At 53.0% G+C, this 23,045-nt stretch overlaps 1 protein-coding gene across 1 annotated transcript in view; it reads left to right on the top strand.

Moving 5' to 3' along the window:
* Positions 1 to 23,045, top strand: part of man2b1 (mannosidase, alpha, class 2B, member 1) — a 48,228-nt gene that overhangs the window by 13,729 nt on the left and 11,454 nt on the right. Inside the window, exons 5-16 of the mRNA XM_087983110.1 lie at positions 2,055 to 2,187; positions 3,029 to 3,174; positions 4,939 to 5,055; positions 6,154 to 6,236; positions 7,978 to 8,098; positions 9,137 to 9,215; positions 9,831 to 9,940; positions 10,622 to 10,729; positions 10,945 to 11,061; positions 11,745 to 11,954; positions 18,208 to 18,305; positions 19,312 to 19,423. Of these exons, the coding sequence (XP_087839236.1) occupies positions 2,055 to 2,187; positions 3,029 to 3,174; positions 4,939 to 5,055; positions 6,154 to 6,236; positions 7,978 to 8,098; positions 9,137 to 9,215; positions 9,831 to 9,940; positions 10,622 to 10,729; positions 10,945 to 11,061; positions 11,745 to 11,954; positions 18,208 to 18,305; positions 19,312 to 19,423 (1,434 nt within the window). The remainder of the gene's footprint in view (positions 1 to 2,054; positions 2,188 to 3,028; positions 3,175 to 4,938; positions 5,056 to 6,153; positions 6,237 to 7,977; positions 8,099 to 9,136; positions 9,216 to 9,830; positions 9,941 to 10,621; positions 10,730 to 10,944; positions 11,062 to 11,744; positions 11,955 to 18,207; positions 18,306 to 19,311; positions 19,424 to 23,045) is intronic.

Genomic DNA, 23,045 nt, shown 5'->3' with positions numbered 1-23,045 from the left:
GCGGTGAGGGCGTCGTGCTCCCTGACCCGTCCGCGGTGAGGGCGTCGTGCTCCCTGACCCGTCCGCGGTGAGGGCGTCGTGCTCCCTGACCCTCGTACAGTGAGGGCGTCTTGCTCCCCTGACCCTCCCACAGTGAGGGCGTCGTGCTCCCTGACCCTCCCACAGTGAGGGCGTCGTGCTCCCTGACCCTCCCACAGTGAGGGCGTCGTGCTCCCTGACCCTCCCACAGTGAGGGCGTCGTGCTCCCTGACCCTCCCACAGTGAGGGCGTCGTGCTCCCTGACCCTCCCACAGTGAGGGCGTCGTGCTCTCTGACCCTCCCGCAGTGGGAGGGGCGTCGTGCTCTCTGACCCTCCCGCAGTGGGAGGGGCGTCGTGCTCCCTGACCCTCCCGCAGTGGGAGGGGCGTCGTGCTCCCTGACCCTCCCGCAGTGGGAGGGCGTCGTGCTCTCTGACCCTCCCGCAGTGGGAGGGGCGTCGTGCTCTCTGACCCTCCCGCAGTGGGAGGGGCGTCGTGCTCCCTGACCCTCCCGCAGTGGGAGGGCGTCGTGCTCCCTGACCCTCCCGCAGTGGGAGGGCGTCGTGCTCCCTGACCCTCCCGCAGTGGGAGGGCGTCGTCCTCGCTGACCCTCCCGCAGTGGGAGGGCGTCGTCCTCGCTGACCCTCCCACAGTGAGGGCGTCGTGCTCCCTGACCCTCCCACAGTGAGGGCGTCGTGCTCCCTGACCCTCCCACAGTGAGGGCGTCGTGCTCCCTGACCCTCCCACAGTGAGGGCGTCGTGCTCCCTGACCCTCCCACAGTGAGGGCGTCGTGCTCCCTGACCCTCCCGCAGTGAGGGCGTCGTGCTCCCTGACCCTCCCGCAGTGAGGGCGTCGTGCTCCCTGACCCTCCCGCAGTGAGGGCGTCGTGCTCCCTGACCCTCCCGCAGTGAGGGCGTCGTGCTCCCTGACCCTCCCGCAGTGAGGGCGTCGTGCTCCCTGACCCTCCCGCAGTGAGGGCGTCGTGCTCCCTGACCCTCCCGCAGTGAGGGCGTCGTGCTCCCTGACCCTCCCGCAGTGAGGGCGTCGTGCTCCCTGACCCTCCCGCAGTGAGGGCGTCGTGCTCCCTGACCCTCCCGCAGTGAGGGCGTCGTGCTCCCTGACCCTCCCGCAGTGAGGGCGTCGTGCTCCCTGACCCTCCCGCAGTGAGGGCGTCGTGCTCCCTGACCCTCCCGCAGTGAGGGCGTCGTGCTCCCTGACCCTCCCGCAGTGAGGGCGTCGTGCTCCCTGACCCTCCCGCAGTGAGGGGGTCGTGCTCCCTGACCCTCCCGCAGTGAGGGGGTCGTGCTCCCTGACCCTCCCGCAGTGAGGGGGTCGTGCTCCCTGACCCTCCCGCAGTGAGGGGGTCGTGCTCCCTGACCCTCCCGCAGTGAGGGGGTCGTGCTCCCTGACCCTCCCGCAGTGAGGGGGTCGTGCTCCCTGACCCTCCCGCAGTGAGGGGGTCGTGCTCCCTGACCCTCCCGCAGTGAGGGGGTCGTGCTCCCTGACCCTCCCGCAGTGAGGGGGTCGTGCTCCCTGACCCTGTCGATGTGAGGACGTCGTGCTCCCTGACCCTCCACTGTGAGGGCGTCGTGCTCCCTGATCCTCCCGCAGTGGGAGGGCGTCGTGCTCCCTGACCCTCCCGCAGTGGGAGGGGCGTCGTGCTCCCTGACCCTCCCGCAGTGATGGCGTCGTGCTCCCTGGCCCTCCCGCAGTGGGAGGGCGTCGTGCACCCTGACCCTCCCGCAGTGAGGGCGTCGTGCTCTCTGACCCTTCCCGCAGTGGGAGGGGGTCGTGCTCTCTGACCCTTCCCACAGTGAGGGGGGTCGTGCTCCCCGACCCTCCCGCAGTGAGGGGGGTCGTGCTCCCTGACCCTCCCGCGGTGAGGACATTGTGCTCCCTGACCCTCCCGCGGTGTGAGCATCGTGCTCCCTGACCCTCCCACAGTGAGGGCGTCATGGTCCCTGACCCTTACCGCAGTGGGAAGGGGTCGCGCTCTCTGACCCTCCTGTGGTGAGAGTTTTCTGTATTGTCTGCAGATGGGGTTCGATGGTTTTTTCTTTGGCCGCCTGGATTATCAGGACAAGCGAAACCGGGAAAATGAGCGGGAAATGGAGCAAGTGTGGAGAGCCAGTGCGAACCTGCCTGAACCCAGCGCTGACCTATTCACAGGTCAGTCTCAATCTTCACTGTCTGTTTCTCTCTCTCAACTTCAGCTCCAGTATCCACCTGTTTGTACAAAGCGCAGAATTAAAAATGGTTTTTTACACTGATCTATCCGGGAATGTCTTTGTGCGGGATGAACCTGGTTACAGGAATGACTGTAAATGCAGCTGAATGTGAGTGATAGAGAAGGCCAGATATTTGGAATGGAAATGAAGGCTGTGGGTTTTCCAGGTGGGATCTGGGAATACAATGTAAAGGAATGTGGTTGTTGGATACTGGAGTGTCGTGGTAATGTTGCTGGGTGAACAATCCAGGGGCCTGGGATAATGATGTCAACTTCAAGTAGTTAAATCGATCTGGATTATAAGAGCTAGAATCATAATGGTGACCCCAAAACCATCAAATTGTCATTAAAATCCTGCCTGGATCACTTAATCGCAAGGAAATCTGCCATCCTCACCCAGTCTAGTCAACATGTGACTCAGAGCAATGACTCTGAACTGCCCTCTCAATAGGCTGAGCTCAGTTTGAGGGCAGTTAGGGGCGGTTAGTAAATGCTGGCTTTTTGCCTGTGTTACTCCTGTCCTGTGAACACATTCAAAACACAACGAGGGTTGGAGTGTGGGGATGGAAGCAGGTGATATCCTGGAGGAAGATGATAGAGGAATGATCCAGTGAAACCCACAATCTGTTCCGACCGGGATTCCCAATAACGAATGAGCTCCACATGATGTGGGGAACATGGTCCTCGTCAACATTGGACCCTGCTCCACAATGAACTCTCGGGTTTGTGCTGGGGTCAGTCACGTTGTGTTCTAATGTTAAAGCTTCCCACCCTATTTCCCAGGTGTTCTTCCCAATGGATATAACCCTCCCAGAATGCTCTGCTGGGACATGCTTTGCTCAGATGAGCCCATCAAAGACGACAAGAACCTGGATGAGTACAACGTGGATCAAATCGTTTTTTACTTCAACCAGACTGCCTACAAGCAGGTGAGTGGGGCTGCCTATTACCCACTGCCCAGGGGTTTGGATCCACAAACTACAGCATTCCTCCCCCACCGCTCCCCAGCACCCCACTCCAGAAACACACTGATCCTTCCATGTGGAGCCGGGGGAGGTCAGGCGGGGCCGGGGGAGGTCAGGCGGGGCCGGGGGAGGTCAGGCGGGGCCGGGAGAGGTCAGGCGGGGCCGGGAGAGGTCAGGCGGGGCCGGGAGAGGTCAGACAGGGCTGAGTTGCTCAGTGCGATGTGAGCGTGTCAATGAGAATGCTGTTCCGACACTGTACCACAGAGCAGCCCTGAGGGTGATGTATGTCAGAGGGTGAAGAATGAGTTTACAGCATTACTGAGGACTAACTGGGATGCTGGGGTCCCAGAACGGTGCAGCCTCTGAGTGGGAGTATAGACACCCTTGGAGAACTCTGAGAGGCCAGAATTCATGGATGGCCAAGCAGAGAGTGAGAGCCTGTGGGAGAATCACCTTACTGCAGCAGCTCAAGCTACGGTTACCATGGAGCTGTCTCCCCTGTACCTTCAGGGCAGGATAGGCTCAGCAGCGATGCCCGCTATAGTCAAGTAGCCAGGAGTGTGGGCACAAAGCCGGCTCCTCACCTTCCCCTGAGATTTCCTGGGATGGAGTTTGCCACCCATTCTCTGATGGACACAGAGCCACAGCCTGCCTGCTCAGAGCCATTCACTCCTGGCCCATGGCCTGGCTATCCCACTCTCCCAGGCATCAGCTGTGCTGGGGGAATGTCTTCACCCACATTCCCTGAGGTTGGGGCTGTGGTGGGGGGGAAGGTGGAGGTTGAATGAGTGACCTGTCTCCTAGCAATGCTGCTCTGGGTGGAGATGCTGAGCAAGGTGAAACCTCCCTGCAGTGGGGAAGCTCTGGCTTTTGTCTAGTCTCTCCTGTTAGAGGGTGAGAGGATCAGGATTTTCCCTGACCCTCCATCTTGAGCGAGGACAGAGAGCTCCCAGTTACCACCAGCCTGTGTTCCCATATTGTATATGGTAGCTGACTGTGAAAGGGCTGGGTTTTCCTGGAGTTTGAGCAGCTCTCTGTAAAACTCAGTCAAACTGCAACAACACACACACATTACTGCTGCACAGGGTCTCCCTTAGTGACAGAGGCTGCATTACACCAGAGCTGTGAAATGACGCAGGCCATTCCGCCCACTGAACCTGTGCTAGCCCTTTGGTAGAGCTACCTGATGGAAACCTCTCCCCTTTTTCCATGTCTTCAAAGCCCTGCATTAGTTTTTATTTCTTTTTGGGGATTGATCCAATTTCTTTTTGGAAGTGATGATTAAATCCGCAACTGTTGCCCTTTCAGACAGTGCATGCCAGCTGTCACCCACTGCCTTCACCCTACCCACTCTGTGCAGACCTCTTTGCCAGGCTGAACACTTCCACCTCGTTCCGTCTTGTCACAACATTGAATGATTTTGTGTGATGACTGAATTTCTAGTTAATAACCCTCTCTGCTCTAAGGAGGATAATCTCAGCCAGTCCAATATGTCCACATTAACAACAGTCCCTTATCCCTGCTGCCATTCTCCTGTGAATCGCTGAATCTGTTTTCTTACTGACGACCCAGAATTGGGCATGAGACCCAGCCAGTGACCCGTAATGATTTATTGTCTCGTTGCTAAATGCAGCATTATAGATTCTGGAGTGTTTCGGGCTATCCTGATGTAGTCAAACACTGTCATTGTGAGTGAGGGTTTAACCAAGTCTGTCTCTCTTCTTTCAGGCAACACATTACAGAACCAACCACATCATCATGACCATGGGCTCGGACTTCCACTTTCAAGATGCAAACATGTGGTACAAGAATCTCGACAAGCTCATCAAACATGTGAATGCTGCGGTAATGTCTCTGCACAGGTCCTGTTTGTTCACTTTAGATCGGCTGTAACCGAGGATGAAGTACTGACATTCTCTCTGGGAATTTCCCTCCGCAACACCCTCCCCCCAACACACAGTCACAGGGTGGTGTGTGTGTATGGAATGAGCTGCCAGAGGAAGTGGTGGAGGCTGGTACAATTGCAACATTTAAAAGGCATCTGGATGGGTATATGAATAGGAAGGGTTTAGAGTGATATGGGCCAAGTGCTGGCAAATGAGGCTAGATTAATTTAGGATATCTGGTCGGCACGGACGAGTTGGACCAAAGAGTTTGATTCTGTGCTGTGTAGCTCAATGACTCTTAAGTCCCCTTAGAGAAGGAAATCTGTCGTTCGTACCTGGACTGGCATCCATGTGACTCCACCCCCACAGACCCCCTCCCCCGCCCCCGCCTCCTGCAAGCTGCTCACTTCAAGGGCTGTTAGCGGGTGGGTCACAGATGCCAGTGTCACCAGTGATTCCCCACAGCCCATGAAAAAGACAACTCCCCCAGGTGGTACATCTCTTACCCTGGAATAATCTCTAAGCCCTGGATACAAACCAGCCGTCAGCATGCTTGATTTGTCGGCTGTGAGATGGGAATATGGCAGTTTTGTGAATGCTGAGCTTCCTCTCTTCCCTTGTCCTGTCAACATTTATCCCTGAACAGGCCCCCCGGCCGCAGATGGTTCTGTCATGGTCTCGGTGCTGCCTGTGGGAGCTTGCTGTGCCTAAACGGGAGCTGTCTCTCCCATGATGCAGCAGGGACAGCACTTTGAACAGGACCTCATTGGCTGTAAGGTACTGTGGGAAGCCACAGGGATGTGACAGACACTGGGCAGGAATGTCAGTTCCATGTGGGATTTTGTCAGATCTGCGATTGTGACTCTGGTAATACCTCCTTTGATGACTGAGGATGGGGCTCGTGTGTGGAATGAACTTCCTGAGCACATGAAATGCACTGTGACTGGTCTATGAAACCCTACCTAGAGTCCCCCTAATGGGCAAAACTGCTGAGAAGTGCCAGAGAGTTTTGGAACCTGGCAACATTAACCTGAACCTTTTGTTTGTTTCTGAGCAGCAAGAGACTGGGAGTAACGTCAATGTGCTCTACTCGACCCCGTCGTGCTATCTGTATGAGTTAAACAGGGCTAACCTGACCTGGTAAGTCTCAAACTGTGTCTCTGGCCCCTTCCCCTCTTTTCCCCGATTCTAACTGGTGCACCGGCTCTCAGGCACCAGCTGCCCTGGTCTCATTGATAGGAATACACGAGCTGCTAGACAAGGTCAGGGGCTGTCTTCAGAAAGTGCTGGAGAAACTCAACAGGTCTGACGGCAACTATGGAGAGAGAGAGAAGAGTTCACATTTCTGAAGAACTGAAGAAGACTCTTATCGGATTTACAACATGAACATCGTTTCTGCCAGACCTGCTGTATTTCTCAAATGATTCATAAAGTAATTCCCAACTTGAGGGAGCCCAGAGGGTCAGTACTCCATAACCAAACCTGATCTCATGCTGAACGTGGTCAGTAAGTTTGTGGGTGACACCAATGTTGATGCGACAGTGGGTAGTGAAGATGGTTATCTAAGATTACAGAGAGTTTGCTCAATTGCATTAAAGGGTGAAGGAGTTTAATTTGGGTAACTGTGAGGTATTGCATTTTGGTAAAACAAACAATGTCAGGCCTTATACAGTTAAAAAGACAGTCTTGGCTATTGTTGAAGAACAGACACCTAGGGACTAAGGTACATAATGCTTTGAAGTTTGCATCACATGTAGACAGGGTGGGTAAGCGGGTGTTTAGCCCACTTGTCTTCATTGCTTGGACCTTTGAGTATAGGAATTGGGAAGTTATGTCGAGTCTATACAGGACTTTGGGGAGACCTCTCCTGGAGTACTGTGCCACATTCTGGTCCCCCTGTTATAGGGAGGAGACTATCAAGCCAGGGAGGGTTCAGTAGAGATTGTCCAGGATGTTGCCAGGATTGGAGGGTTTGAGTTATAAGGAGGGGCTGGGGCTTTTGTCACTGGAGCGTAAGAGGTTCAGAGGTGACCTTATAGAGGTTTATAAGATAATGAGGGGTATGGATAAGGTAAATGTCAGGTGTCTTTTTCCTGGGGTGGGGGATTTCAAGACTAGGGGGCACATTTTGAAGTGAGAGGCAAAAGAGATGTGAGAGACAATGTTTCGACACATAAGGTGGTTCATGTATAGAATGAACATCTTGAGGAAGTGGTGGATGCGGGTACAGTTACAATGTTTAAAAGACATTTGGATAAATACATGAATAGGAAAGGTTTGGAGGGATGTGGGCCAGGAGCAGGCTGGTGGGACCAGTTTAGTTTGGGATTATGTTCGGTGTGGACTGGTTGGACCGAGGGGTCTGTTTTAGTGTTACATGAATATACCTCTCACAATAAAGGTGGAAAAGTAACATCACCATAGTCCGGGGGAACCAAAGGCATGCTCTCTGGTTAGAGTGAGACAATGGCGGGGGATTTAACCTGAGGGTCGCCATGCCTCAGGCGAGGGGAGAGGTAGGGAAGGAGAGTCCTTCATGGTAACCTCAGGCGGTGATGGGAATCGAACACATGCTGTTAGCATCACATTGCATCACCAACCTACTGAACCCTAATTGCAAATAACTGCTCTTCCATATGAACCCACTGTTTATCTATCAGTGTCACATTTACTGTTCTGTCACAGACATATTATCTAACTGAATGGTCCTCACTCACTATAAGCAGTGCCATTGGGAGTTCAGCTAATTCTACACAGAACCAATTTAAAAATCACTTAAAATATTACTAAATGTGAGTCCAGAGCCGTGGCCACTATTTTCTGTGTCTGACAGCAATGTGTGACCTGTGGGTTTTTTTCCTGTTTAATAAACGGCGTGCAGGTCGGTGAAATCTGATGATTTTTTCCCGTACGCGGACGGGCCCCATCAGTTCTGGACAGGTTACTTCACCAGTCGGCCAGCTCTGAAACGCTACGAGAGGCTGAGTAACAATTTCCTCCAGGTGAGACCCCCTTTGGACTGAGACAGACAGAATGGTGTTGGCGGGGGAGGGGGGGAGTCAGTGTCGGGGTGAGGGTCTCAGCGAAATGTCTAAACTCCTGCCAAAGGGCAGGACGGGACAGCCGGATGGTGGCAGAATATCCCCCCTCGCGGGAGGAGGGGAAGGGACGGTGGATCCGGGACGTGGACTCTCAGTCTTGGGATCTGAGAGTGTTGGGGTGGAGTGGGGGGGGGGGTGGGTAGACGATATTGGATGGAGGGGGAGGACTCAGGCAGCAGAGAGCCTGTGGAACCCCCCCATCGCAGCAGGCAGTGGAAGCCAAATCACTTCAATGTTTAAGGAAGGAATCAATTTGCAGAGGTGAAAGATGGGGAGGCAATGGTCTTGTGGTGTTTATTGGTGGAGTGTTAATGCAGATAAAGTCCTGGGGGCCTGGGTTCAAAGCCTGCCATGGTAGGAGGATTGCCTTTCTCCTGCTCCCGGTCTCGAAGGTTTGTAGGTGCCTGAATTGTTTTGCCCCCTTCGGTGCGCTGGAGAGATTTGGAACTTCGGTAGACACCCTCACAAAAGAAAACAGTGCTGTTTTTGCAAGGTGTTGGGTTTAAGCAGAGAGCTGGTGTTGCAGTAATGGGGTTCGTGGACAAGGGAGGGCGTTGCAATGGCAGCACAGGGGGCTATGCACGGGTAGGTGGGGGTGGGATAAGCTCCGTGGAGGGGTGTGGTGGTGGGAGGATATGCCAGAGGCGGCTGCAGGGATTGGGGGTGGAGGTCACGCAGGGAGCATGCACAGTGGGGTGAACTGTGCAGTGCTGAGACAGGGCTGGTCTGTCTGTACTAAAGGAGACCACACTAGGTCTCCAAAGAATGTGAGTGTCTGACGGTCTGGTTAGAGGATGGAGCGTTCACTGGGCATTCCGGACGTGTGATTAACTTCCCAGAGTTGGATCGGGAAGTGGGATTGACGGAGTGGATCCCTGTGGGTGGTGAGTGGGCTATGAGGCTTTGTTACTGTTTCCCAAACATCTGCTTCCTTTCCAGGTCTGTAACCAGCTAGAGGTGCTGGCAGCTGCTGATTCTCGGAGCGGTCCGTACGGTGTCGGAGACAGCTCCGTACTGAGTGAGTCCGGATCCCAGATCGACGTGACCCCATATCTCCGTCACAGCAAATCCCGGGATCCCAGCACCGGGCACAGCCACTGAGTTCCTGAGCTGCCTGCTCTTGGGGAGTGCGGGCACAGAGTGCAGACTCGGGCAGTGTTATTGTTATAAACAGAGGCACCACTGCCCACATTCCACCTCCATCTCCACATCCCCATTCCTGGTCGTGATGATGGGTTCCCTCTGCGGGTGTGCTCTGTGCTGTGGTTGATTTCCAATGTGCGGAGCTTCAAATAAGCGCAAGAGTTTGCGGACCCGCGATTTTGCACTGAGTGTAATTTGGCTCAGAAATTCCATAATCTGTTTTGATCCTTTTGAACAAATTGCTCCAAAGGCCTCAACACGATTGAGAGAAAGCTCCTGGTTTTAGTCATGTTCTTGATTTTTTTTTTCCCTGTAAGAGAGAGAGAAAGCATTAAGTACTGTGTCTCTGCACTGGCACCTTGGGATCAGTGAGACCCTGAGTGGGGCCCAGGTATTAACCATCACTCTGTGCCTTTCCCTCAAACCCTGTGCTTGGTTGAAAGTTGTTGAACGTGCGGTCTGGCAATAACGCTGTGTGTTTTATACTTAGGGAAGGCAATGGCTGTGGCTCAGCATCACGACGCTGTCTCTGGGACAGAGAAACAACACGTAGCCAATGATTATGCCAAGAAGTTGGCCAGAGGCTGGGAACAGTGTGAGGTAAGAGCTTGAATAGAGATGCTGAGGGCTGTAGGGGGAAACTGACAGGGAAGGTCATTGGTTGACACAACACCCTCCGCCCTGGGGGCGTGGGTTTCAAAAGCTGACAGCCAGACGATGAGCAGGGACAGGGGCGAGTCTCCCAGCCTGCTGAGGATGGGAGCTGGTTTCTACACCATCATTGCTCTCCTCCCTGCTCCCTACAGCTCAGTTTTCCCCTGTCCCCCACAACCTGTCGATTTCAGTCTCGAACATTCGAAACGTTCTGGGGCCAACGAAATTAGGAAATGCTGGCTCTCGTTCCAAGAAAATAAGCAAGGACGGAACAAAGACCAAGCTGCTTGATAGCTTTGAGGGAGTGGAGTCAGAGGGGGAGGAGATGTGTAGAACACAAGAAAGATGTAGAGAGACAAGAACAGAAATGACCAGAGAAGCTCAGCAGGTCTGGCAGCACCTGTGGAGAGAGAAGTCAGTTAACGTTTCGGGTTGAGTGACCCTACCTCAGTAACATTTTACATCCAGGTAATGAGCACTGTCCCACCTCGGCACATTCCACAGCAGGAACACTGGGGCATTGGGAACAACTCTACTCAGGAACCTGGGTATTCCCAATGAAGAGCTTTGTTGAAGAAGGTTAGTGCAGTGTTGCCTGCTTTAGTGTTTGCTTTCTTGTGTTTGCAGGTGCTGGTTAGTAACGCTCTGTCGAGTCTCAGTGGAATGAAACAGAATTTCATTTTCTGTGACCAACTCAACATCAGCGTCTGTCACGGCATTGAAGAACTTAGCAAAGTGAGTGATTGGCTGATCAATATTCACATCCACCTTTCCCCAAACCCTTCAGTCTCGTGTTCCACTCCCTCCCCCATTGGACCATCACATCCCAGTAGATGTCATTTACATTTCAGGGACAGTTCCCATTTTGCTTTGTTTTTACTTCCTGGCGAGTGTTCGTGGTGGGTTGGCAGGATTTAATGTTGGTAATCTCTCTGTCGCTCTATCTGCAGTTTACAGTGACTCTGTACAACCCCTTGGCCAGAGCAGTGAGTGTGTACGTGAGAATCCCGGTCAATGGCACTGACTATACAGTTCATGACCCCAGAGCAGGTTTGGTACCAAACCAGGTAACTGAAATCTTCAAACAAACCTTGATTTTTTTTTTATTAACTACCTGGATATATCTGAAGAGATGTAAATATAATGCATGCTGTTGTCAATGACGTACTCTGAAGCTACTGACTTCAATTTGCAACATGTAACTAGATTTGTCGTGAAGTTAATATATCATACAAGACTGTAATGTATTGAAAAGCCCTCTCTCTCACTCTTGGCATCCCTGTCTCTCTAATGCTTGTCTGTCCCTGTCCCCTTTCCTGTGTCTTTAAATCTCTCTAACCTTGACACACAATTTTTCTTTCTGTCTGACTTTTGACTGTCTCTCTCTGTGTCTGTCTGTCTGTCCCTCTGTCCCTGTCTCTCTCTTTCTGTGTCTCTCTCTTTCTGTGTCTCTCTCTTTCTGTGTCTCTCTCTTTCTGTGTCTCTCTCTCTGACTCTCTCTCTCTGACTCTCTCTCTCTGACTCTCTCTCTCTGTCTCTCTCTCTGACTCTCTCTCTCTGTCTCTCTCTCTCTGTCTCTCTCTCTCTGTCTCTCTCTCTCTGTCTCTCTCTCTCTGTCTCTCTCTCTCTGTCTCTCTCTCTCTGTCTCTCTCTCTCTGTCTCTCTCTCTCTGTCTCTCTCTCTCTGTCTCTCTCTCTCTGTCTCTCTCTCTCTGACGCTGTCTCTCTGACGCTGTCTCTCCCTGTCTCAGGTTGTTGCTGTATCGAACTTCACAAAGCTCCTGAGGAAAGACCGTGGCTATGCGGTGAATGAGCTGGTGTTCCAGACCAGGACTCTGGCACTGGGCTTTAGCACATACAGTGTGACCAGGAAGCCGGACAGTCCTGTGCTCAGCAGAATGACCAGGTCAGTGAGGAGACATAAGCACCCGAGGAGGACAGGCCTGACCATTGAAAATCAGGTAAGCACTAAGAACAGGGCCTTTCTGAATGGTGTTGTCACCCGCGTGCAGTGGGGTGGGGGCAGTTATTTGGGAAGGGGTATTTGTCCCTCAGCTTTACCCAGAAAAGCCCACAGGGTATTTCCCCTCAGACCTGAGAGGAGGCCATTCAGCACACTGTGCCCATGCTAGCTGTTTGAGAGAGCTCTCTGATTGATTCCCACAATTCCTGTTTGTCATATTCCTTTTGGGAAGTCACTGCTCAATCTGAACATTTCCGATTAACATCCCTAGCTTCTCAAAAATATTCCCCGGGTTCTGGTAAAGATATTACAGTGAATGTTGTATCTTCATTCGACACCTGTGCGTGTGCACCAGGAAGCTCAGGGCTAAGGACTCCACCCCTACCCAACCTGCCTGGCAAACCCATGACCAGGTAGGAAGCAGCCAGACCCTTTCTCCAGGGCTGTGTCTCAAACCACCGCCACGCATCACATCAGAAAACTGGGAATATTCTCCAGCTCCAGTCTGCTGGACAGGCTGTCCGAGTGAGAGAGAGAGAGACACAGAGTGTCTGCCTGTCCATGTGACAGAGAAAGAAAGAGAGAGAGTCTGCCTGTCTGTGTGACAGAAAGAGAGAGAGAGTCTGCCTGTCTGTGACAGAAAGAGAGAGAGAGTCTGTCTGTTCGTGTGACAGAAAGAGAGAGAGAGAGTCTGCCTGTCTGTGTGATAGAGAGAGAGAGAGAGAGAGAGAGTCTGCCTGTCCGTGTGACAGAGAGAGAGAAAATGTCTGCCTGCCTGTGTGACAGAGTGCATGCCTGTCCGTGTGACAGAGAGAAAGAGAGAGAGTCTGCCTGTCCGTGTGAGAGAGAGAGAGAAAGAGAGTTTGCCTGTCCATGTGACAGAGAGAGAGAAAATGTCTGCCTGCCTGTGTGACACATAGAGAATGTCTGCCTGTCCGCGTGACAGAGAGTCTGCCTGTCCGTGTGACAGAGAGAGAGAGAAAATGTCTGCCTGTCTGTGTGACAGAGAGTGTCTGCCTGTCCATGTGACAGCGAGAGAAAGAGAGAGAGAGTGTCTGCCTGTCCGTGTGACAGAGAGAGAGTGGCTGCCTGTACTACCTAAATGGAGTCAAGTTAGGTAAAGGGGCAGTACAACGAGATCGAGGTGTTCTTGTATATTAGTCAATGAAAGCAAGCACGCAGGTAGTGAAGAAAGCTAATAGCATGCTGGCCTTCATAACAAGAGGAATTGAGTATAGAAGCAAAGAGGTTCTTCTGCAGCTGTACAGGGCCCTGGTGAGACCGCACCTGGAATATTGTGCGCAGTTTTGGCCTCCAAATTTGAGGAAAGACATTCTGGCTATTGAGGGAGTGCAGCGTAGGTTCACGAGGTCAATTCCCAGAATGGCGGGACTATCTTACGCTGAAAGATTGGAGCGACTGGGCTTGTATATGCTTGAGTTTAGAAGGCTGAGAGGGGATCTGATTGAGACGTATAGAGTCATAGAGATGTACAGCATGGAAACAGACCCTTCAGTCTAACTCATCCATACCGACCAGATATCCCAACCCAATCTAGTCCCACCTACCAGCACCTGGCCCATATCCCTCCAAACCCTTCCTATTCATATAGCCATCCAAATGCCTCTTAAATGTTGCAATTGTACCAGCCTCCACCACTTCCTCTGGCAGCTCATTCCATACACGTACCACCCTCTGCGTGAAAACGTTGCCCCTTAGGTCTCTTTTATATCTTTCCCCTCTCACCCTAAACCTATGCCCTCTAGTTCTGGACTCCCTGACCCCAGGGAAAAGACTTTGTCTATTTATCCTATCCATGCCCCTCATAATTTTGTAAACCTCTATGAGATCACCCCTCAGCCTCCGATGCTCCAGGGAAAACAGCCCCAGCCTGTTCAGCCTCTCCCTGTAGCTCAGATTCTCCAACCCTGTCAACATCCTTGTAAATCTTTTCTGAACCCTTACAAGTTTCACAACATCTTTCCGATCGGAAGGAGACCAGAATTGCACGCAATATTCCAACAGTGGCCTAACCAATGTCCTGTACAGCTGCAACATGACCTCCCAACTCCTGTACTCAATACTCTGACCAATAAAGGAAAGCATACCAAACGCCTTCTTCACTAGCCTATCTACCTGCGACTCCACTTTCAAGGAGCTATGAACCTGCACTCCAAGGTCTCTTTGTTCAGCAACACTCCCTGGGACCTTACCATTAAGTGTATAAGTCCTGCTAAGATTTGCTTTCCCAAAATGCAGCACCTCGCATTTATCTGAATTAAACTCCATCTGCCACTTCTCAGCCCATTGGCCCGTCTGGTCCAGATCCTGTTGTAATCTGAGGTAACCCTCTTCGCTGTCCACTACACCTCCAATTTTGGTGTCATCTGCAAACTTACTAACTGTACCTCTTATGCTCACATCCAAATCATTTATGTAAATGACAAAAAGTAGAGGGCCCAGCACTGATCCTTGTGGCACTCCACTGGTCACAGGCCTCCAGTCTGAAAAACAACCCTCCACCACCACCCTCTGTCTTCTATCTTTGAGCCAGTTCTGTATCCAAATAGCTAGTTCTCCCTGTATTCCATGAGATCTAACCTTGCTAATCAGTCTCCCATGGGGAACCTTGTCGAACACCTTACTGAAGTCCATATAGATCACATCTACCGCTCTGCCCTCATCAATCTTCTTTGTTACTTCTTCAAAAAAGTCAATCAAGTTTGTGAGACATGATTTCCCACGCACAAAGCCATGTTGACTATTCCGAATCAGTCCTTGCCTTTCCAAATACATGTACATCCTGTCCCTCAGGATTCCCTGCAACAACTTGCCCACCACTGATGTCAGGCTCACTGGCCTATAGTTCCCTGGATTGTCTTTACCACCCTTCTTAAACAGTGGCACCACGTTAGCCAACCTTCAGTCTTCTGGCACCTTACCTGTGACTATCGATGATACAAATATCTCAGCAAGAGGCCCAGCAATCACTTCTCAAGCTTCCCACAGGGTTCTCAGGTACACCTGATCAGGTCCTGGGGATTTATCCACCTTTAACCGTTTCAAGGCATCCAGCACTTCCTCCTCTGTAATCTGGACATTTTGCAAGATGTCACCATCTATATCCCTACAGTCTATATCTTCCATATCCTTTTCCACAGTAAATACTGATGCAAAATATTCATTTAGTATCTCCCCCATTTTCTGTGGCTCCACACAAAGGCCGCCTTGCTGATCTTTGAGGGGAAAGTGAGGACTGCAGATGCCGGAGATCAGAGCTGAAAATGTGTTGCTGGAAAAGCGCAGCAGGTCAGGCAGCATCCAAGGAACAGGAGAATCGACGTTTCGGGCGTAAGCCCTTTCCTGAAGAAGGGCTTACGCCCGAAACGTCGATTCTCTTATTCCTTGGATGCTGCCTGACCTGCTGCGCTTTTCCAGCAACACATTTTCAGCTCTGATCTTTAAGGGGCCCTATTCTCTCCCTTTTGTCCTTCATATATTTGTAAAAACCCTTTGGATTCTCTTTAGCTCTATTTGCCAAAGCTATCTCATGTCCCTGTTTTGCCCTCCTGATTTCCCTCTTAAGTATACTCCTACTGCCTTTATACTCTTCTAAGGATTCACTCGATCTATCCTGTCTGTACCTGACATATGCTTCCTTCTTTTTCTTAACCAAACCCTCAATTTCTTGTCATCCAGCATTCCCTATACCTACCAGCCTTCCCTTTCACCCTGACAGGAATATACTTTCTCTGGGCTCTCGTTATCTCATTTCTGAAGGCTTCTCATTTTCCAGCCATCCCTTTACCTGCGAACATCTGCCCCCAATCAGCTTTTGAAAGTTCTTGCCTAATACCGTCAAAATTGGCCCTTCTCCAATTTAGAACTTCAACTTTTAGATCTGGTCTATCCTTTTCCATCACTATTTTAAAACTAATAGAATTATGGTCGCTGGCCCAAAGTGCTCCCCTACTGACACCTCAGTCACCTGCCCTGCCTTATTTCCCAAGCGGAGGTCACATTTTACACCTTCTCTCGTAGGTACATCCACATATTGAATCAGAAAATTGTCTTATACACACTTAAGAAATTCCTCTCCATCTAAACCTTTAACACTATGGCAGTCCCAGTCGATGTTTGGAAAGTTAAAATCCCCTACCATCACTCCCCTATTATTCTTACAGATAGCTGAGATCTCCTTACAAGTTTGTTTCTCAATTTCCCTCTGACTATTGGGGGGGTCTATAATACAATCCCAATAAGGTGATCATCCCTTTCTTTCTCAGTTCCACCCAAATAACTTCCCTGGATGTATTTCCAGGAATATCCTCCTTCAGCACAGTTGTAATGCTATCCCTTATCAAAAATGCCACTCCCCCTCCTCTCTTGCCTCCCTTTCTATCCTTCCTGTCGCATTTGTATCCTGGAACATTAAACTGCCAGTCCTGCCCATCCTTGAGCCATGTTTCTGTAATTGCTGTGATATCCCAGTCCCATGTTCCTAACCATGCCCTGAGATCATCTGCCTTCCCTGTTAGGCCCCTTGCAGTTTAATTTATTAGTCCTACCTTGTCCCTGCCTGCCCTGACTGTTTGACTCACTTCTGTTCTCAGCTGTACCAGTCTCAGATCGATTTCTTTCTTTCCTCACTAGCTCCCTGGGTCCCACCCCCCCCCCCCCCCCCCCCCCCAGACCATGGCAACACGACGGTTGGAGGAAGAGCGCCTCATCTTCTGCCTGGGAACCCTCCAACCACAAGGGATGAACTCAGATTTCTCCAGTTTCCTCATTTCCCCTCCCCCCACCTTGTCTCAGTCAAATCCCTCGAACTCAGCACCGCCTTCCTAACCTGCAATCTTCTTCCTGACCTCTCCGCCCACACCCCACTCCAGCCTATCACCCTCACCTTGACCTCCCTCCACCTATCGCATTTCCAAAGCCCCTCCCCCAAGTCCCTCCTCCCTACCTTTTATCTTAGCCTGCTGGACACACTTTCCTCATTCCTGAAGAAGGGCTTATGCCCGAAACATCGATTCTCCTGTTCCTTGGATGCTGCCTGACCTGCTGCGCTTTTCCAGCAACACATTTTAAGATATAATCCACAGTAGGCCTTAAACTCTCTTTAAACTCCCACATCTGACAAGAAGTACATATCACTGCAAAGGCCATTTTTGCTCCTTCACAATCTACAGACCCAGAAAATAACTTTGTCTTATTCCTCGACAAACACTGCCCCAGGTTAAATTAATAGTTATGGCTTATATTTTAAGTTTAATCAAGAGACTTATCTCCAAAAACATATAATCAAGAACAAATCCACTGTACTCACTACTGCAGCCTTTCTCTTGGACAGACTTAAAACAACAATTAACTTATCTGATTCTGTGCTGTGAACTTCGCCCAACAGTTCCTCCAAGATTAGTTGTGAATTTCACTGTTTGATAATTTTCCCAGATGCACTCCGATGTCCGGCGATACACAAATTCAAACAGCAAAGGCGGTAACTGTGCAGGTTTTCTCTCTCTCTCTCTCCTTCACTGTCCTCACCATGTGCTTCCTTTGTCTGCTCTTCTCCCTTTTAAACTGCTGTTGTTTTGACTTTTTTTTCCCCAAAGTCCCAAAACAATGCAACGGCATATAAAACAGTAATTGCTGCTCCTGGAATTTGAGGAAATCACCTCCAACACCTAAAATACCTCAAAAAAAAAGAGCTCTTACAGCCTGAAATTTTTCCTGTCTTCCATCTTGGATTGGACACTCTGGAAGCAGGAAGCATGTTTCCGCTGATGGGTGAGTCCCGAACCAGAGGACACAGATTAAAAATAAGGGGTAGGCCATTTAGAACAGAGTTGAGGAGAAACTTCTTCACCCAGAGAGTGGTGGGTGTGTGGAATGCGCTGCCCCAGAAGGCTGTGGAGGCCAAGTCTCTGGATACTTTCAAGAAAGAGATGGATAGAGCTCTTAAGGATAGTGGAATCAAGGACAGAGAGAATGTCTGCCTGTCCGTATAACAGAGAAAGAGAGCGTGTCTGCCTGTCCGTGTGACAGAGAGACAGTCTGCCTGTCTGTCCCCAAGCAGGTGAACTCCTTCCTTGCTCTGTTGCTGTTGCCACTTGGCTGTCTCCTGCCTGTGGAGCTCTGGTCCTCCATCTGGTTTCACCACATGAACCCCATCGCCCGCACTGAGAGCTTTAACAATGTAACACAGCCAGTACTGCTGTTGGAATCTCTCCCTTGTGTTTTCTGTGTAGTACATCCGAGTGACATTTGACGCACACACTGGTCTCATCAGTGGGATTGAGAATCTGCTCAAGAACCTTTCTCTACCCGTTACTCAGAGTTTCCACTGGTGAGTAACATCCTGTAGTCTCTCTCTCTCTCTCTCTCTGCCCCTCCGTTTTTATTAATGTGATCTTGTGAACTCGTTTTCAGACCAGGTGTATTTGAGAACCTATTATCTCCTGTCTCTGTGCCTGAGGGAGCACAGGAAGATCTTCAGTCCATTCAGTCTCTGCTGGTCACTGTGGGGTTTGTAACACAGAGCAGGATTGTTCACTTTACTGTATACAGTGCCCGCTGCCCACTCTCCCTGTGAGTGTTTAACTTGACAGCACTTATACACAGCTGTAGCTCAGTGGGTAAATGCACCCCATGGTGTGTGACTGAGTCACACAGGAGAGATAGGTCCACTTCTCAGCTGTCGGCTGGGATGATGCAAAGGGTCCTGTCATCTCCCTGAGGGAAATTATAAAACTGTGAGGGGCATGGATAGGGTAAATGGGTGAGGTATTTTCCCCAGGGTGGGGGAGTCCAGAACTAGAGGGCATAGGTTTAAGGTGACAGAGGAAAGATTTAAAAGGGACCTAAGGGGTAACTTTTTCACACAGAGGGTGATGTGTGCATGGAATGAGCTGCCAGAGGAAGTGGTGGAGGCTGGTACAATGACAACATTTAAAAGGCATCTGGATGGGTACATGAATAGGAAGGGTTTAGAGGGATATGGGCCGGGTGATGGCAGGTGGGACTAGATTAGATTGGGATATCTGGTCAGCATGGATGAGTTGGACCAAAGGGTCTGTTTCCGTGCTTTATAACTCCGTGGCAGTCTCCTGGGCTATAATTCCGATACAGTTCCACTTCCTGACCTTCTACTGCAGCTGGTGTCTGCTGAGGGTCGAATTGGTCTGAGCTGTGAGGCATTCTGTTGTTGAGCGGCCTTTCACCACTCCATTGTCCGGACTCTGGCAGCGCCCATTGGTGTCACCTTCAGCAGAGAAGTTTTGAGCTATTTCCTTGTGAAGTTTTGTAGCTGTGTGTGTGGTGCTGTCCCTGAACGTGTGGATATGATTGAGCAGGTACACTGCCAGTACGGGTGATAAGGTGAGCAGCCAACCTTCGGGAGCTTATATATTCAGACCCAAACAGGAGCAACCAATGGCCAAAAACGTGAAGACCTACACAGTCCAGGTAAGGAGGAGTGTGGGACCATTCATTCAGTTTTTATTAGAAATACAAGCACCAACTTTAAGCATTCTGATAGGAAATTGCAAACTTAGAAGGTTTCTGACATGAGGAATCACCCACACAGTGGTGTCAGTCTTGTAGAAATGTCACAGGCTCATACTGTATATCCAGGGACCCATCTGACCCACCCCTGACAGCAAGTGGAATTTTAAATTCAGCTAATTAGTATAATTAAATAAAATTACTCTCCATAATGTTGACCACAAAACTCATCATTGATTATAAATCTGGATCACTAATGGAAATTGGCCATCCTTACCCTGGTCTGGCCTACATATGTCCCTAGACCCACAGCAACATGGTCACTGTGGGGTTTGAAACATCCTATGAAACAGCCTCTCAAGCCATTTAAGGGCAATTAGGGGCAGGTAGCAAGATGGTCTTGTCAGTAGACAGCACGGCCCTCCCACAGTGGTGACCCTCCGACAGCGCGACACTCCCTCGGCGCTGACCTTCCGACAGCAGGACGCTCCCTCAGCGCTGACCCTCTGACAGCGCGGTGCCCCCTCGGCGTTGACCCACTGACAATGCGGCACTGACCCTCTGACAGCGCGGCACAGACCCTCCGACAATGCGGCACTCCGACAGCACTGACCCTCTGACAGTGCGGCGCTCCCTCAGCGCTGATCCTACGACAGCACGGCACACCCTCAGCACTGACCCTCTGACAGTGCGGCGCTCCCTCAGCACTGACCGTCTGACAGTGCGGCGCTCCCTCAGCACTGACCCTCTGACAGTGCGGCGCTCCCTCAGCACTGACCCTCTGACAGTGCGGCGCTCCCTCAGCACTGACCCTCTGACAGTGCGGCGCTCCCTCAGCACTGACCCTCTGACAGTGCGGCGCTCCCTCAGCACTGACCCTCTGACCGTGCGGCGCTCCCTCAGCACTGACCCTCTGACAGTGCGGCGCTCCCTCAGCACTGACCCTCTGGCAGTGCGGTGCTCCCTCAGCACTGACCGTCTGACAGTGCGGCGCTCCCTCAGCACTGACCCTCTGACAGTGCGGCGCTCCCTCAGCACTGACCCTCTGACAGTGCGGCGCTCCCTCAGCACTGACCCTCTGACCGTGCGGCGCTCCCTCAGCACTGACCCTCTGACAGTGCGGCGCTCCCTCAGCACTGACCCTCTGGCAGTGCGGTGCTCCCTCAGCACTGACCGTCTGACAGTGTGGCGCTCCCTCAGCACTGACCCTCTGACAGTGCGGCGCTCCCTCAGCACTGACCCTCTGACAGTGCGGCGCTCCCTCAGCACTGACCCTCTGACAGTGCGGCGCTCCCTCAGCACTGACCCTCTGACAGTGCGGCGCTCCCTCAGCACTGACCCTCTGACAGTGCGGCGCTCCCTCAGCACTGACCCTCTGACAGTGCGGCGCTCCCTCAGCACTGACCCTCTGACAGTGCGGCGCTCCCTCAGCACTGACCCTCTGACAGTGCGGCGCTCCCTCAGCACTGACCTTCTGACAGTGCGGCGCTCCCTCAGCACTGACCTTCTGACAGTGCGGCGCTCCCTCAGCACTGACCCTCTGACAGTGCGGCACTCCCTCAGCACTGACCTTCCGACAGTGCCCATTCCCTCAGCACTGACCTTACGACAGTATAGCACTCCCTCAGCACTGACCCTCTGGCAGTGCGGTGCTCCATCAGCACTGACCCTCCGACAGTGCGGCACTCCTCAGCACTGAACCTCTGACAGTGTAGCACTACGTCAGCATTGACCCTCAGACAGTGCCCACTCCCTCAGCACTGACCCTATGACAGTGCGGCACTCACTCAGCACTGACCCTATGACAGTGCGGCGCTCCCTCAGCACTGACCCTCTGGCAGTGCGGCGCTCCCTGAGCACTGACCCTCTGGCAGTGCGGCGCTCCCTCAGCACTGACCCTCTGGCAGTGCGGCGCTCCCTCAGCACTGACCCTCTGGCAGTGCGGCGCTCCCTCAGCACTGACCCTCTGGCAGTGCGGTGCTCCCTCAGCACTGACCGTCTGACAGTGTGGCGCTCCCTCAGCACTGACCCTCTGACAGTGCGGCACTCCCTCAGCACTGACCCTCTGACAGTGCGGCACTCCCTCAGCACTGACCTTCCGACAGTGCCCACTCCCTCAGCACTGACCCTCTGACAGTGTGGCACTCCCTCAGCACTGACCCTCTGACAGTGCGGCACTCCCTCAGCACTGACCTTCCGACAGTGCCCACTCCCTCAGCACTGACCCTCTGACAGTGTGGCACTCCCTCAGCACTGACCCTCTGACAGTGCGGCACTCCCTCAGCACTGACCTTCCGACAGTGCCCATTCCCTCAGCACTGACCCTACGACAGTACAGCACTCCCTCAGCACTGACCCTCTGGCAGTGCGGTGCTCCATCAGCACTGACCCTCTGACAGTGCGGCGCTCCATCAGCACTGACCCTCCGACAGTGCGGCACTCCTCAGCACTGAACCTCTGACAGTGTAGCACTACGTCAGCATTGACCCTCAGACAGTGCCCACTCCCTCAGCACTGACCCTCTGGCAGTGCGGCGCTCCCTCAGCACTGACCCTCTGGCAGTGCGGCGCTCCCTCAGCACTGACCCTCTGGCAGTGCGGCGCTCCCTCAGCACTGACCCTCTGGCAGTGCGGCGCTCCCTCAGCACTGACCCTCTGGCAGTGCGGCGCTCCCTCAGCACTGACCCTCTGGCAGTGCGGCGCTCCCTCAGCACTGACCCTCTGGCAGTGCGGCGCTCCCTCAGCACTGACCCTCTGGCAGTGCGGCGCTCCCTCAGCACTGACCCTCTGGCAGTGCGGCGCTCCCTCAGCACTGACCCTCTGGCAGTGCGGCGCTCCCTCAGCACTGACCCTCTGGCAGTGCGGCGCTCCCTCAGCACTGACCCTCTGGCAGTGCGGCGCTCCCTCAGCACTGACCCTCTGGCAGTGCGGCGCTCCCTCAGCACTGACCCTCTGGCAGTGCGGCGCTCCCTCAGCACTGACCCTCTGGCAGTGCGGCGCTCCCTCAGCACTGACCCTCTGGCAGTGCGGCGCTCCCTCAGCACTGACCCTCTGGCAGTGCGGCGCTCCCTCAGCACTGACCCTCTGGCAGTGCGGCGCTCCCTCAGCACTGACCCTCTGGCAGTGCGGCGCTCCCTCAGCACTGACCCTCTGGCAGTGCGGCGCTCCCTCAGCACTGACCCTCTGGCAGTGCGGCGCTCCCTCAGCACTGACCCTCTGGCAGTGCGGCGCTCCCTCAGCACTGACCCTCTGGCAGTGCGGCGCTCCCTCAGCACTGACCCTCTGGCAGTGCGGCGCTCCCTCAGCACTGACCCTCTGGCAGTGCGGCGCTCCCTCAGCACTGACCCTCTGGCAGTGCGGCGCTCCCTCAGCACTGACCCTCTGGCAGTGCGGCGCTCCCTCAGCACTGACCCTCTGGCAGTGCGGCGCTCCCTCAGCACTGACCCTCTGGCAGTGCGGCGCTCCCTCAGCACTGACCCTCTGGCAGTGCGGCGCTCCCTCAGCACTGACCCTCTGGCAGTGCGGCGCTCCCTCAGCACTGACCCTCTGGCAGTGCGGCGCTCCCTCAGCACTGACCCTCTGGC

Source organism: Chiloscyllium plagiosum, unplaced genomic scaffold (genome assembly GCF_037043375.1).
Source record: "Chiloscyllium plagiosum isolate Xiang-an unplaced genomic scaffold, Cpla_swu_hap1 HiC_scaffold_45, whole genome shotgun sequence".
In the NCBI taxonomy this organism is placed as follows: Eukaryota; Metazoa; Chordata; class Chondrichthyes; order Orectolobiformes; family Hemiscylliidae; genus Chiloscyllium; species Chiloscyllium plagiosum.
The sequence above is the reverse complement of the archived record's forward strand: the minus strand, read 5'-3'. Positions and strand labels throughout refer to the sequence as shown.